This window comes from Chiloscyllium plagiosum, chromosome 9, assembly GCF_004010195.1.
Source record: "Chiloscyllium plagiosum isolate BGI_BamShark_2017 chromosome 9, ASM401019v2, whole genome shotgun sequence".
NCBI classification, from domain to species: domain Eukaryota; kingdom Metazoa; phylum Chordata; class Chondrichthyes; order Orectolobiformes; family Hemiscylliidae; genus Chiloscyllium; species Chiloscyllium plagiosum.
This window is the reverse complement of record NC_057718.1, coordinates 96,814,974-96,831,485: the sequence shown is the minus strand read 5'-3', so window position 1 is coordinate 96,831,485 and position 16,512 is coordinate 96,814,974. Positions and strand designations below refer to the sequence as shown.

Here is a 16,512-nt window from a genome sequence, read left to right as displayed (position 1 = left end):
TGTTGTGGTTGGAGGGGTGGGGTTAGAGGGTGGAGTGGCGGGAAATAGATGAGATGCGCTGGAGGGCATCATCAACCATGTGGGAGGCGAAATTGTGGTCTCTAAAGAAGGAGGCCATCTGGGATTTTCTAAGGTGGAATTGGTCATCCAAGGAACAGATGCGGTGGAAGCGGGGTTGGGGGGAAGTGTCATCTAGGTCGCTGTGGGAGTCGGTGGGTTTGTAGAAAATGTCCGTGGTTCGTCACCGTAGATGGAGAGGTCCAGGAAGGGGGGGTGGGGAGAGGAGGAGTCAGAGATGGTCCAGATGAATTTAAGGTCGGGGTAGAATGTGTTGGTGAAGTTGATGAACTGCTCAACCTCCTCGCGGGAGCACGAGTGGCGCCAATGCAGTCAGCAGTGAAGCGGAGGAAGAGGTGGGGAGTGGTGCCGGTGTAACTACGGAAGATGAGCTGTTCAACATAGCCAACAAAGAGACAGGCATAGCTGGGGCCCGTACGGGTCCCTTTGGCTATCTCTTTGGTCTAGAGGAAGTGGGAGGACTCGAAGGAGAAATTGTTCAGGGTGAGGACCAGTTCAGCCAAACGAATGAGAGCGTCAGTGGAAGGGATACTGGTGGGGACATCGGGAGAGGAAGAAACGGGGGGGCTTGAGGCCCTGGTCATGGTGGATGGAGGTGTAGAGGGGTTGGATGTCCATGGTGAAGATGAGGCGTTTGGGGGCCAGGGAAACGGAAGTCTTGGAGGAGGTGGAGGGCATGGGTGGTGTCCTGAACGTATGTGGGGAGTTCCTGGACCGGGGGATAGGACAGTGTCGAGGTATGGAGTTGAACTCGGTGGGGCAAGAGCAGGCTGAGATGATAGGTCGGTCAGGGTGGTCAGGCTTGTGGATCTTGGGAAAGAGGTAGAACCGGGTGGTGTGGGGCTCCTGAACTATGAGGTTAGAAGCTGTGGGTGGGAGATCCCCTGAGGTGATTCCCCACACTTGACATTATGTTTGTGTGTTGTTTGATTTTGCCTTGCGGAAATGCTGGATTAGGATAAATTTTGTTTTTGTGCATTCCAAAAAATCTGTTTGTTTCTCCTGTGGTTCATATCTCACTCGGAAACACAGATACAGTTTTAGCCTGCAGTTGGAAAACTTTAAGGATTATATTTAAGGAAAGACAAAGATCCGTTACTGTGTGTTTTGTCTCGCACTGTAAGTCTTGATTCTGTCCCACATTGGTTGACTATTGAGGTAACTTGCACCCGTCTGGTAACACTGAAGGATTTACTGCATTCACCTCTCCTTCCTTCAACCTCTGTTTACACGAATAATTTAACTGTTTTGTCTGAAAATTTGGTTTTGGTTTAGACATCACTTTGGCTTTCTGTCATTTTCGACAAAGGTTGGTGGTAAATCATATTTTTCTCCATCTTTAGTGGATAGTGCCTTTTCTGGTTGGGCTAAGTTAGGAATAAAAACTGTGAAAGATTTACCTGTTGATAATGTTTTTGCATCTTTGACCTTATAGAGGTTTACAAAATTATGAGGGGCATGGATAGGGTAAATAGGCAAAGTCTTTTCCCTGGGGTGGGGGAGTCCAGTATCAGAGGGCATAGGTTTAGGGTGAGAGGGGAAAGATATAAAAGAGACCTAAGGGGCAACTTTTTCACACAGAGGGTGGTACGGGTATGGAATGAGCTGCCAGAGGAAGTGGTGGAGGCTGGTACAATTGCAACATTTAAGAGGCATCTGGATAGGTTTATGAATAGGAAGGGTTTGGAGGGATCTGGGCCAGGTGCTGGCAGGTGGGACTAGATTGGGTTGGGATATCTGGTCAGCATGGATGGGTTGGACCAAAGGGTCTGTTTTCATGCTGTACATCTCTATGATTCTATAGTTAGGTGAAACGTTTTCACTTCCTAAATGCCAGTTCTTTAGAAACCTCCAAGTTTGCTGTTTTTGTCTGTAGTTCATTTCAGATTTTCACTGCCCTTCCTAATGATTCTGATTTTGACGTCTTTATGGAACTGCTTTCTTCATTAAAGGGGGCATAAAGTATGTATGTAAGTTAGCTCGCTGAGCTTGAAGGTTTGTTTTCAGACGTTTCGTCACCATTCTAGGTCACATCATCACCGGAGACTCTCACTGATGATGTGACCGAGTATGGTGACGAAACGTCTGAAAACACAGCTTCCAGCTCAGCGAGCTAACTTATATTTATCATGAGCGTGAGCTACAAATCTTCTCAAAAGTCGCTAATCCATAAAGTATGTTCAGATTCTCTTGACTCTATTAACACCATCTGGGAGGCACATTTGGAAGAGTTAATTCCGAGTGATGTATGGGATGAGATTTTACAAAGAGTGCACAGATCTTCTGTCTGTGCAAAACATGGTTTTACTTAATGCAAGATTCTCCCCCACACCCACTACACCAAAGCTCGAGTTGCAGAAATATTTCAGGAGATGTGTCTGTCCTATAATCGGTGTGAGCAAACTCCAGTAAATTGTGTGTACATGTTCTGGCTTTGTCCTTCTTTAAGTAGATAGGACATAGGACATCACAACGCAGTACAGGTCCTTTGGCCCTCGATATTGCGTTGACCTGTGAAACCAATCTGAACCCGTTCTATCTGACACAATTCCTGCACGAGTAGATATTGGACTGATATCTTTGACACTGTATCGAAGATATCTGATGAGAATCTTACTCCTAATGCTATTACCGCTTTGTTTGGGGTGTCACCCTCTTTACCTAATCTTGTTTCCTCGAAAAAAGATACGATAGCATTCACTACCCTATTGGCCCGAAGATTGATTTGTTAAATTGGAAATATCTAACTCTGCCTACAAATACACACTGGGTTAGAGATGTATTATACTTTCTTAAATTAGAGAAGATTAGATTATCCTAACTTGGCATCTCTAACAAATTTGCAAAAATCTGGAAACCTTTTCTTTCAAATGTTAAGGGTGTTGTCTTTTTAACTGTTCCAGAGTGAGGTGTCTTCTGCTGTGACAATTGTTTATTTCTCTTTCCCTTTCTCTTTTTTCTTTTGCTAATACAGTTATCTTACCTCTGGTTGAATTATTATGGTTCTGTGCTTTGTAAATGTGTTACATCACGGGGTAAACCCTTCTGCTGATTTAAACCAGTGCCACAGCACAGGGTAAACCCTTCTGCTAATTTAAACTGGTGTTGCGACATGGGGTAAACCCTTCTGATTTTAAACTAGTGTCACGGCACATGGTTAAACCCTTCTGATTTAAACTTGTGTCACGGCACAGGGTTAAACCCTTCTGCTAATTTAAACTAGTGTCACGGCACAGGGTAAACCCTTCTGCTAATTTAAACTGGTGTTGCGACATGGGGTAAACCCTTCTGCTGATTTTAAACTAGTGTCACGGCACATGGTTAAACCCTTCTGCTAATTTAAACTAGTGTCACGGCACAGGGTAAACCCTTCTGCTGATTTAAACTAGTGTTACGATCCTGGGTAAACCCTCTTTGACTTGTTGGGCCGTAGGGCCTGTTCCACACTGTAAGTAATCTTAAAAAAAATCTAGTGTTACAGCACGCGGTAAACCCTTCTGTTAATTTAAACTAGTGCCAAAGCTCAGGGTAAACCCTTCTGCTAATTTAAACTGGTGTCACGGCACAGGGTAAACCCTCCTGCTAATTTAAACTAGTGCCACAGCACAGGGTAAACCCTTCTGCTAATTTAAACTGGTGTTACGACATGGGGTAAACCATTCTGCTAATTTAAACTGGTGTTGCGACATGGGGTAAACCATTCTGCTGATTTAAACTGGTGTTGCGACATGGGGTAAACCCTCTGTGACTTGTTGGGCCGAAGGGCCTGTTCCACACTGTAAGTAATCTTAAAAAAAATCTAGTGTTACAGCACACGGTAAACCCTTCTGCTAATTTAAACTAGTGTCACAGCACAGGGTTAAACCCTTCTGCTAACTTTAACTCTGTGCTGTGACACTAGTTTAACTCTTCTGCTAACCTAAACCTGACATAGCTCACCTCGCCTCGTAATCTGTAAAAATATCAGTGACCAAGAACTACCAAATCCCACTAATTAGAGAAAAAATTAACAATTTATTCTTTAACTCCAAGAAAAAAAGAGAACATTAACCAACAGCTGTAAACCTCCTTTGTCTTAACGATTTATCTATCTCCCACGCTACAGCAATATACTGATATGATAAAACCTCCTGATTAGAATTTACAAAACATTCAACTTTCAAAATCAGTCAGCTGTGTCGATTCTCCTCTGTGGATGTTTCTGGGTCTTCTCTTCGGTCTTTTTGCTGCACAGATTTCACATGAACAGGTACCTTTCAGACAGCGATTCCACAGGCCGTCTGTGTTTGTTGTTGCTCTTTGCAACTCTGGCTAACTCTTCAAAATGGCCAATTTTGATACCCCCAAAACATCGGATTGTCTCATTGGTTTGATGTTGTCAAAACAGTAAAATTCAAATTCGATTGGGTTTTGGTATCTTGGGGTATAATTTAAACTGACTGGCCAAATTCGAATTTGTTATGTAACATAGCAACAGCTCAGCTAATTGTTTCACAGCCTAAATGTTACATTTTACAATTGTTCACTCTATGCTTGTTAAGTCCTCATCAGCTTTCACTCTCTCTTAAAGGTACGGTACACATCTACAACTTGTTGTTGTAATGATGTAGTTAGAGTCATAGAGATTAGCGCATTTTGAGAAGATTTTTAGCTCAGGTTGAGGTCCTGGATGTAGGGTTGCTCGTTGAGCTGGAAGGTTCATTTCCAGACGTTTCATCACCATGCTAGGTGACATCATCAGTGAGCTTCCAGATGGTGGTATGTCCTGCTTTCTATTAGGACAAGGACAAGCCAAACAGAGACATGTGTGAGAATTCCGAGAAGCATGGCATTCCAACCGGAACTCTATCAACAAATACATTGACTTGAATCCGAGAAAAAGAACAGGAAATGGCATGACCCCAGGAAATGACGTCACCACAAGAAATTACATCACCAACCCAAGGAAACCTAAACACACAAATAGAAAGTGGACCATGCCACCAGTGCTTCATCCGGAGGCTCACTGATGGTGTTGCCTAATATGGTGACAAAATGTCTGAAAATGAGCCTTCCAGCTCAGCGAGCAAACCTACATCCAGAGTCATAGAGATGTACAGCATGGAAACACATCCCTTCGGTCCAACTCGTCCATGCCGACCAGATATCCTAAATTCTAGTCACATTTGCCAGCATTTGGCCCATATCCCTCCAAACCCTTCCTATTCATCTACCCATCCAGATCCCTTTTAAATACTGTAATTGCAACCAACTTGCACCACTTCCTCTGGCAGCTCATTCCATACCCGTACCACCCTCTGTGTGAAAAAGTTGCCCCTTAGGTCTCTTTTATATCTTTCCCTTCTCACTCTAAACCTATGCCCTCTAGTTCTGGACACCCCCACCCACCCCAGACTTTGCCTATTTACCCTATCCAAGCCCCTCAGCTTCCAACGCTCCAGGGAAAATAGCCCCAGCCTGTTCAGCCTCTCCCTATAATAGCTCAAACCCTCCAACCCTGGCGACATCCTTGGAAATCTTTTCTGAACCCTTTCAAGTTTCACATCATCTTACTGATTTTACTGGCTTGTTCTCTTTGAATTGTCGGGGCTAGTTTTGATATCCATCCGGCTGCCCCAGTGATGGGAGGGTGGGAATGACCAATGGACTTTTTCCTTGTGAAGAGCGCGATTATATGATTTTGATCTGTATTGTCTATGTCCAGACATGTGTTCTTCGAATCAACAAACATCTGTCTGCCGTTGATAACTGTCCTTGCTGTTACCAGAAGCTGGAACAGGATGTTGCTAATGTTGCTCTCCAGAAGTGGTAGTGTCCTGCACTCTGGAGTAATACAGTGCATGTCTGTGCCCGCATGAGTTGAATCCTTTGTCCATTGGCAGGCAAAGACTGCTGGTTCCAGTAAAGAGCTTTCTCTCGCTGTATACCCTGTGAACAACAGTTCAAGGAGTAAACAGTGATTTGGAGATTGGTCACTACTTTGCAGTGGAGGAGCCGGTGTTGGACTGGGGCGGACAAAGTCAAAAGTCACATGACACCAGGTTACAGTCCAACAGGTTTATTTAAAGTCACAAGCTTTCGGAGCATTGCCTCTTCAGGTGAAGTGGAGGGAGGTGCACAGGCACAGCGTATATAGGTGGAGAGGCAATGGCAAGGTAGTTCCAGGTGGTTAAGAGTATCAACAGCTAAGTACAAGTAGTGAGAGTGAAGTGTCGACACCGGTGAAGGGATGAGCTATGAACCAATTAATTAAGGCAGAGAGATAATCAGCAGCTATCAAAAATAAGATGGTGCTCGAGACAACCGGTTGGCTGGGATAACATGTTGGGTATCTGTTGCATGGTGGGGGTCAAACAGGTAGTCAAATGACCCCATTACCTTGATCACTTGTGATTAATTTTCTGCCTGAATTAGTTTGCACAGGTTTGGATTATTTGCTACTTTGTTAGACCCTTATCATGCGACTCTGATACCAATCATGTTAACCCAGCCAGTTAGTTAGTCTCTAGCCCCATCTTATTTTCAATGATTTGTCATTATTTCTCTGCCCGTAATTAATCAGCTCATTGATTATTCTTGTACTGGTTATTCAGCCGTCAATAATGTATTCGCACCGTTTCTATTACAGTCGTTTCCCCACCCCACCCCCCTCCCGTCCCGTCCCCATGGAGGGGGTTGGTTCCAAGGCGTACCACGGCAGCCTGAAACCGCGGATAGACGTGAACCTATTCATTTAAATGGGAAATGTACCTGCCCGGCAACCCCTGGTCCCTGGTTCTGGGATTTACAAATGTGCTATGGTTGGGCCGCGGTAAACCGCGGGTATCTGAAACCACAGTAACCGGACCTGCGGATACAGCGGTCGCCCACTAATCTGTTAGCGCTCTTGATTACCTACGAAGTCTTGTGATTCAGCCTGCTGACAGTCTACCCTCGGTTTTTGTATGTATCTGTCGACATTACTTAAATACCTGGAATCGTGGATGCTTTGGAGGGGGTTCAGAGGGAAGTTCACCAGGATGTTGCCTGGTATGGAGGGCACTCACTATGAAGAGAGGTTGAGTAGATTAGGATTATTTTAATTGGAAAGACAAAGGTTGTGTGGGGTGGGGGGGGGGGACCTGATTGAGGCCTACAAAATCATGAGAGGTGTCGACAGGGTGGGTAGCAAGAAACATTTTCCCAGAGTAGAGGACTCGATTACTAGGGGTCACGAGTTCAAAATGAGAGGGGAAATGTTTAAGGGAGATATGCGTGAAAAGTTCTTTACGCAGAGGGTGGTGGGTGCCTGGAACACGCCAGCGGAGGTGGTAGGGATAGGCACGAGAGCATCATTTAAGATGTATCTCGCTAGATATATGAATGGGCACGGAGCAAAGGGATACAGATCCTTAGAAACTCGGTGTCAGGTTTAAATAGAGATTAGATTAGGTTACTTACAGTGTGGAAGCAGGCCCTTCGGCCCAACAAGTCCACACCGACCCGCCGAAGCGCAACCCACCCAGACCCACTCCCCCACATTTACCCCTTCACCCAACACTACAGGCAGTTTAGCATGGCCAATTCACCTGACCTGCACATCTTTGGACTGTGGGAGGAAACCGGAGCACCCGGAGGAAACCCACACAGAAACAGGGGAATTGTGCGGGAATTGAACCCGGATCTCTGGTGCTGTGAGGCAGCAGTGCTAATCACTGTGCCACCGTGCTGCCCCCAGAGGATCTGGATCAGTACAGGCTTGGAGGGCCAAAGGGCCTGTTTGCGTGCTGTAATTTTCTTTGTTCTACCTTGCCATCACCTCTCTGCCACTATATTCTGTGCCTGTGCCCTCCCTCCACTTCACCTGATGAAGGGGCAGTGCTTCAAAAGCTTGTGATTTTAAGTGAATCTGTCGGACTATAACCTGATATCGTGTGACTTCTGATGACAATGGGGAGTTAGTGACCTACTGAGGAGGGGGCTGAAGGGCAAGGAGGGGGTGGGGGGGGGGGCAGTCCAGTGACCATTGTGTGTTTGACTGACCTTTCTGAATCAGCAGAGATGTTGGAAGCGGAAGATGAGGACTCCGAGGAGCTGGAGAAGAGGGAACTGGATCCCTCCGAGTGGGAACCGCACGGCTCAGGAGCTGAGGATGAAGACAACCCTCTAGACGCCAAGCCCTCAGGAGACGAGTCGGCTTTTGAGGAAGATCAGCCGCCGTCTGACAACGACACAGACGGGGGGCTCCGCAAACGAATCATCCCGGAAGATTCCTAAGCTCTCCTTTTACAGGCACGTATGCCACTAGCTCGGACTCCGACCAAAGAATTGTGCTTCTGTGGACTTTCTGTCCCTATTTTGTTTTGTCTTGGATTTTGAAATTTGGTTTGTTTGGATTCACTTTTCTTTCCTCTTTGTGACAGATTTATCGGCTATGACAATCTTGATCTATTGTTAACTGAATATAATGTGCAGGCTCTGCCTGTAACCTTTTTTTTTCCAAAAAAAAAAGACAGTGGTTTTTGTAGGTTAATGAATGTTTTCACATTTTGTACTTTGTATGAAAAAAAGGGCAGCGGTGCTCCAAGTTTCTGTGAGCAGAGGTTATCTCTAAAGCAAATAGTGCCGCCTGCTAACTTCATACTGGAACCTTGGCCAAAATGGGTAGTGCCCTGGTTGCACGCGTGCTCGCTCTCTTTCTCTCCCCCCCCCTCACTTCCTCTCTCTCCTGCTCATTTTCTTACTCCTGCCCTCTCGCGCTCTCTCTCCCTTCTATGACATGGAACCATTTTCATTTTAGCCCTTAAGAACAATCGAGACAAGAAAATGTCATTTGATCTGTTGAAGTTCATCTTCAAAGCTAACCCTCTGAAAAAAGCATCCAGTTAAATTTTAAGCCATTCTTGATATGCTTGCTTTGACTGACTAGCTGGAAGAAGAGCCCAAATATTTGCAGTTCCTACAGGATTGAAGATGGATCTGCAAGTTAGCAATCTGCAGATCGTGCTGCAAGTTTCTGTGTCTGTCACTGTGTGTGTTTTTTTTTTCTTTCTTTCTTTCTCTTCTCTCCCTCTTTCTCTTTCTCTCCCTCTCTCTCCCTCTTTCTCTTTCTCTCCCTCTCCCTCTTTCTCTTTCTCTCTCTCTCTCTCTCTCTCTCTCCCTCCCTCATGTTTTGAATAGGAGTTCTACTTCCAGGTAAAGGTTGGCATGTTTTGACTTGCCATTTTTAGTGTATACTCCATTCAGGAGCACGGAGTCAAACACTTGCTGCATCGGATTCAAACAGTGGGATTTACTATCGCGGCTGTTGGCAGACGTTTTTCAAGATGGCCTCAAAAGTATCATGAGGGGGAGTGAGTGTGCCCGCACTGAAGGAGGGCAGGAGTTGTCTGTCTGTGTGTCTTGGTGCTGGTTTTGATATTTACGTGAGTGGAAAGGTCCAAATCGCTGTCTGCCGTGCCGAGTGAACACTTGGAGTGATACTGAGTGACCTGCCACCCCCCCCCACCACCACCACCAAACACATGCACCTAATCACTTGTTCCCTTTTACTCTGTGAACATGATTTGTAGGTGCCGGTGTTGGACTGGGGTTTACACAGTCAGAAGTCAGATGCCACCAGGCTACAGTCCAACAGGTTTATTTGAAATCACAAGTTTTCAGAGCGCTGCACCCTCATCCCTCTGAACGTTCCGAAAGCTTGTGATTTCAACTAAACATATTGGACTAGAAGACACAGTGAGGACTGCAGATGCTGGAGATCCGAGTCAGTAATGTGAAGCTGGAAAAGCACCGCAGGTCATGCGGGGAGTCAATGTTTCAGGACCCGTTTGATTTTCCTGCTCCTGTGATGCTGTCTGACCTGCTGAGCTCTTTCAGCTTCGCCCCGACTGATGTTGGACTACAGCCTAGTGTCATGTGACTTCTGTCTTTTAACATAAGGGTTAATGCCTTGCCTTTCGAATAGCAGGAGAGAAATCGGCTCGGAACACTGTTGTGCTCTCCTTACCATAACGTGGCCGCTGATCAAAACGTGTGGATTACTGTCCGAATCTTGTGCGTTCTTGGGGAAAAGCCTCTTCCTGGAATTATGCCAAACCCCCTTAACCTACCATCCTTTGTAAACCTGCACATGTTTTGTCTGCTGGTGCAATGTTATGGGATGGCCGGATTTGACTCACACAGGGCCCTCACACCCCAGCTCCAACCTGGGTTAGAAACAAATGGATTCCTTTTATATTCGAGGGATCTTGACTCTCCACAGAAATGGACACCGGGCTTTTGATTTCAGCAACGTTTGTCGAGATGTCTTTTAAAATACAGCAATACACTGCAATATTAAGTTTTCCAGTACAATTTGGGAAAAGTTGAAAAGATTGTCGCTTGGATAGGGGACAGATTTATAACTGTACAGTGTTTTGGGGGATTATATTGTAACTACTGTTTTGAAACAGTTGACTTTTATTTTGATACTCTGAGCAATATATTGACAACTGCACGGCCACAATGATACATGCATTTCTGTTAGATTTAACAGGTTCCGCCATTTGTACATAACCGTTCAGTATCCCCTGATGAAAAGTTCAGGCCTGCAGTGCAGAATTTTTCACTATTTTTGTAAAAAATATTTTTTTTGGATTTGTATTACTGCGGGGGTATGGAAGATTGTATTTTAAAATTTACCTTTTGTATTTTATGTGAATGATGTTGAAGGTGGATCTCTCTACTTTGTTTGTGAGTTGAATGCAGAAGTACCTGCCTAATTTTGTATTTATTGCTTTGCCCGTAGTTTGGCCGGTCTTGTTTACAATTTAGTGTGAGGCATGCGAGAACTTCATTGAATCCCGACGGTGTGGGGACATTTGGTCCATCAAGTCCACACCGATCCTCCGAAGAATATCCCACCCGGACCCATTCCCCTATCCTTTCCATCTACGTTCCCCTGGCTAGTGCACCCGACCCACACATCCCCTGAATAATATCGGCAATTTAGCACCCTAACCTGCACAGCTTTGGGCTGTGGGAGGAAACCGGAGTAATCCCACGCAGACACTGGGGAGAATGTGGAAGCTCCACACAATCGCCCGAGGCGGGAGTCGAACCCGGGTCCCTGGCGCTGAGAGGCAGCAGTGTTCACCACTTTGCCGCCCTTATGTCTGTCTACACCCGTGTGTCACAGTGGGCACACGTTAAGGTTTTAGTTTGAGATTCTCGACTGCAACACTTGTCTATGAAACCGGTGGTTCGTTCTGAAAGGCTCTTGTAAAATTCCCTTTCTTTGCACTGTGCCGTGTTAATTGAAGGATTTACTTGAAGCTCAGAGCAGCTCGCTGCTTCAGAAGGTTGCAAAGTCAGGCGAGACGGACATGGTGTGCACCACGATGTTAAATTGCACAGACATCTTTCACTCGAGTTTTAGGTTCAGTCAATAGCTACACTCGCGAGAAGGCAGAAGGGATGTGACATGGCGAGTTGTGTTCAGTTTTTGCGAGGGAGGCGACCACGCAATTTTTACAATGCGAGTCTTTATAGAAGTGTCAGTTTGTTAACAGAAGATGCAATAAATGCATGCCTTTTGTACCTTTTCTGTCCAGCTTGATTTGTATGTACAATGCATGAGGATGAAGCGGGTTGTCCAAGTCAGCCGGCTTCACCCTATCTCGGCTCATCGGCTGTGGAAGCCCTCGTCCGTGACTTTGCTCCCCAGGCATGAGCATCCCTGTGCAGCCAGGCTGGTGTTCCAGTTTGTACCCTGAGTGAACACACCTGCCTCTTAACTCGCACCACACTGCACCCTCCACTCCCCTCCCCACCCCCTCACTCCTATACTTGCAGATTGGCATTGTCTCGCTCTCAGTGTGACAACCTTTCTACCAAAATGTTGCGTCTGCTTTCCAGAGCCTCAGCCCTCCTGATCTCTGTACTCCCTTCCAGCCTCACACATCTGCACATCTTGGTCTCTTTGACATCCCCGTTGTTAACTTGTTCTCTTTTGGTGGTCATGCCCAGAGTTGTGTGAGGCCTTACATAGAACATAGAAGAATACAGCGCAGTACAGGCCCTTCGGCTCTCGATGTTGCGCCGATCCAAGCCCACCTAACCTACACTATCCTCCATATGCCTATCCAATGCCCGCTTAAATGCCCATAATGAGGGAGAGTCCACCACTGCTACTGGCAGGGCATTCCATGAACTCACGACTCGCTGAGTAAAGAACCTACCCCTAACATCTGTCCTATACCTACCCCCCCTTAATTTAAAGCTATGCCACCTTGTAATAGCTGACTCCATACGAGGAAAAAGATTCTCACTGTCGGCCCTATCTAAACCCCTAATCATCTTGTACACCTCTGTCAAGTCACCCCTAAACCTTCTTTTCTCCAATGAAAACAACCCCAAGTGCCTCAGCCTTTCCTCATACGATCTTTCTACTATACCAGGCAACATCCTGGTAAACCTCCTCTGCACCTGTTCCAGTGCCTCCACATCCTTCCTATAATATGGCGACCAAGACTGCACACAATACTCCAGATGCGGCTGCACCAGAGTCTTATGCAACTGCAACATGATCTCAGGACTCGGGAACTCAATTCCTCTACCAATAAAAGCCAGTACGGCATATGCCTTCTTCACCGCACTATTTACCTGGGTGGCAACTTTCAAAGATTTGTGTACATGGACACCAAGATCCCTCTGCTCATCCACACTACCAAGTATCCGACCATTAGCCCAGGACCTTAGGCCCTGCGATATCTTCCTCTAGACTTCTTCTGCCTCCTTACCCCTCAAAAGGTGCTGCTTAAAACCTTTGAATCGTCTGTCATAATGGATTGTCATCATCAGTGGCCCATCGCAGACGGGGATAACTCTGTGCCATTTTCAGGGTGAGTCCATAGGAGGCTGTATAGACCAATGCAGCTACCGCAGGCCGTGTTACACTTGGGACAGAAGGTGGTCATGGGAAGGGGTGGGTGAGGCATTGGTTTGGCAGCTCCTTTCCCTATTTCCCCTCGGCTTCTTTTTTCTCTATGTCAAGTCTCGAAGTGCACGACACCTTCCTGGATGCTGCTCCTCCATTTTGGATGGTGTCGGGCCAGTGATTCCCGGGTGTCTGTGGGAGTGCCACACTTCCCCGGTGAGGCCTTGTGGGTATGCCTGAAGCGCGTCCTCTGTCCCACCTGTAGCTCACCTGCCGTTTTGGAGCTGGGAGGAGAGCACCTGCTTGGGGAGTCTCGTATTGGCCATGAATATCTCTGGTTGACTTGGACAAGATGGTGGAGAGCCATCTTCTAGAACCGCTGCAGTGTAATGGGGATAGTACATTGACAGGGCTGTGGGGAGGGAGTCCAGAATCTCCATCCAGCAATGGTGAAAAACAGCGGTGATATAGTTCTAAATTAGGATGGTGCCTGGTTCGGAGGGGAAGTTGCAAATGCAGGCGTTTCTGAGCATCACCTGCCCCCTCAAAACTAGGATAATTAATACTGAAAATCCGTGCTCCAGAAGTAGCAGTGCACTTGGTCAAATATTTTCTAATCCTGGAGCAGATGCGATTTGAACCCAAGCCTCTTGGATCATAGATAGCAACACTACTACTGCACCACAAGAACCCTTCAGTGCACTGGCCCAAGCTGTTCCAACATGCACCTACCTGGACAGTTCTGATGCACTTAACCTGAATGCCGATCCAGGAGTTGGGGCAGCACGGTGGCTCAGTGGTTAGCACTGCTGCCTCACAGTGCCAGAGACCCGGGTTCAATTCCATCCTCAGGCAACTGTCCGTGTGGAGTTTGCACATTCTCCCCGTGTCTGCGTGGGTTTCCTCCCACAGTCCAAAGATTAGATTAGATTAGATAACCTACAGTGTGGAAATCGGCCCTACAAGTCCACACCGACCCTCTGAAGAGTAACCCACCCAGACCCATTTTCCCTCTGACTAATGCACCGAACCACTATGGGACAATTTAGCATGGCCAATTGTCCTGACCTGCACATCTTTGGAATTTGGGAGAAAACCGGAGCACCCGGAGGAAACCCACACAGACACGGGGAGAATGTGCAAACTCCACACAGATAGTCGCCCGAGGCTAGAATCGAACCTGGCCAGCAGTGCTAACCACTGAGCCACCGTGCCGCCCCAATGTGCAGGTTAGGTGATTTGGCCATGCTAAATTGCTCCATAGTGTCCAGGGTTGTGCAGGCTAGGTGGATTAGTTATGGGAAAAGCAGGGTTACAGAAATGGGGTGTGTCCAGGTGGGATGCTCCTCAAAGGGTTGGTGTGGACTCAATGGGCTGAATGGCCTAGCTTCCATGTTGTAGGGAATCTATGATGAATTCTAGACTAAAAGCACCTAGTCCAACTCTTGAATAACTCCAGAACTGATATCCCATTCACTCTGCAAGACTGCACTCACTTCCCCACCTACCCACTCTACCAGTTACCTGCCCCTCTGCTAACACTCCCACCAGACTTTAAACTGACTGTATAGCAGTTGGTTTCTTGGAAAGGATGCTGGCCAGTTTAGCATAGCCTATTCACCTAACCTGCACATCTTTGGACTGTGGGAAGAAACCGGAGCACCTGGAGGGAACCCACACAGACACGGGGAGAATGTACAAACTCCACACAGACAGTTGCCCGAGGCTGGAATCAAACCTGGCGCTGTGAGACAGCAGTGCTAACCACTGAGCCACCATGCCATCCCAGCATTGTGATGGCAATTTCTGCTCTCCAGAAACCTTTGTCTTTGAGGTGAATTCTTTAACCACGGTTCTCTCAGTGGCTGCAAAAGCAGTACTTGAATAAGTTTTATTCTGCCATAGCAGGTGATAGAATTAGTTATCAATACAAGTCTGGAATGAAGAGTTCAATGATCATTATGAAGCTGTTGTCAATTGTTTTACAAACCCATCTGGAACACTAATGTCCTTGAGAGAAGGAAACTACCATCCTTACCCAGTCTGGCCTACATGTGACTCCAGACCCACCACAATGTGGTTGACTTTTAACCTCCCCTCTGGGCAATTAGGGATGGGCAATAAATGCTGACCTAGCGTGTGAATTAATGAAAAAAAGTCCTTTATGTGTCTGAGGAAGGGTAACTTGACCCGAAATGTTAACTCTGACTTCTCTCCACAGCCCGACTTGCTGAGCTTTTACCGCAATTTTTGTTTGAGCTTCCATGCGTTAAGCTTTGTGAGAGATGAGGTAAGCTGTCAAGGAAAGTGCATTCTTTATCATAGAACATAGAAGAATACAGCGCAGTACAGGCCCTTCGGCCCTCGATGTTGCGCCGATCCAAGCCCACCTAACCTACACTAGTCCACTATCCTCCATATGGCTATCCAATGCCCGCTTAAATGCCCATAATGAGGGAGAGTCCACCACTGCTACTGGCAGGGCATTGTTTCCATTTTTCTTCACAAGAAACGCCATTGAATCTGATGAGTCAATAAAAAGATTAAATGCCTGTTCAACTTATTTCCCGTCTAGAACCTTGGAATACATTTAGTGAAGAAAATCCTTTAATTGTCTGAAGAGAACTGGAATTGAATACCTCCCAATACCTTTTACTTTCTTATATCTTGTTTTATCTGTTGTAGACACAACGGAGTGATGCCCATCTCAATAGATTTGGAGAAGATTTATTTTGTTCAAAATTGAAATCTGTTTCACTTTGAGTCAAGTTGGTATTCTGGCTGGTGGATGTGGGCTTACATTAATGTGTAGTCTCTCCTACACAGGACACTTTTCAAATTATATCTCCATCTATTACTATTGCAGATTCAAAACTAAACCGAGCACCATGGGTGACTTTCATGTGAATATGAGAAGATGTGATGTGGAGGGGCTGGTGTTGGACTGGGGTGGGCAAGGTCAGAAGTCACACAACACTAGGTCATAGTTCAACAGGTTTATTTGAAATCAGATGCTATTGGAGTGTTGCTCGTTCATCAGTGTTCCTCTGAAAACGTGTGTTTTTGAATAAACCTGTTGGATTATAACCGGGCAAAATGTTGTGTGAATTCTGATTTATGAGAAGATGGGAAGATTTTCTTTGGTCACTCTATTTTAATCAACATTTTCTGGGTGCTACATTTATGTCCCTTTATTCTCCCTTCCAAAATGAACAACTTCATATTTTCTCACATTATACGTCCTTTGCCAACCTTATCCCCCTTACTTAACCAATCTCTGTCTATTTTTTTTGTGCTGAAAATGTGTTGCTGGAAAAGCGCAGCAGGTCAGGCAGCATCCAGGGAACAGGAGAATCGACGTTTCGGGCATAAGCCCTTCTTTTTTTTGTGGCCAGTGACAAGCAGTGCCCTTACCATCCTTTTTTTTTTGTTTTATATATTTTTTTTTAACCCCCACACTACCACCTAAGTGCGGTAGTGCTTATTTTTTCCCCAGCACCCATGGTGTGTGCGTGCAGGTGTGAGACACAGTGAAA

The 16,512-nt window shown here is 46.1% G+C and overlaps 1 protein-coding gene across 2 annotated transcripts in view; it reads left to right on the top strand.

Moving 5' to 3' along the window:
- Positions 1–8,819, top strand: part of tmx4 (thioredoxin-related transmembrane protein 4) — a 56,126-nt gene extending 47,307 nt beyond the window's left edge. The window contains exon 8 of one of the 2 annotated variants that reach the window (XM_043696582.1): positions 8,114–8,819. In XM_043696582.1, the coding sequence (XP_043552517.1) occupies positions 8,114–8,334 (221 nt within the window). In that variant the 3' untranslated portion in view covers positions 8,335–8,819. The remainder of the gene's footprint in view (positions 1–8,113) is intronic. The other variant, XM_043696583.1, reaches the window with a different exon arrangement.
- Positions 8,820–16,512: the final 7,693 nt, after the last annotated feature.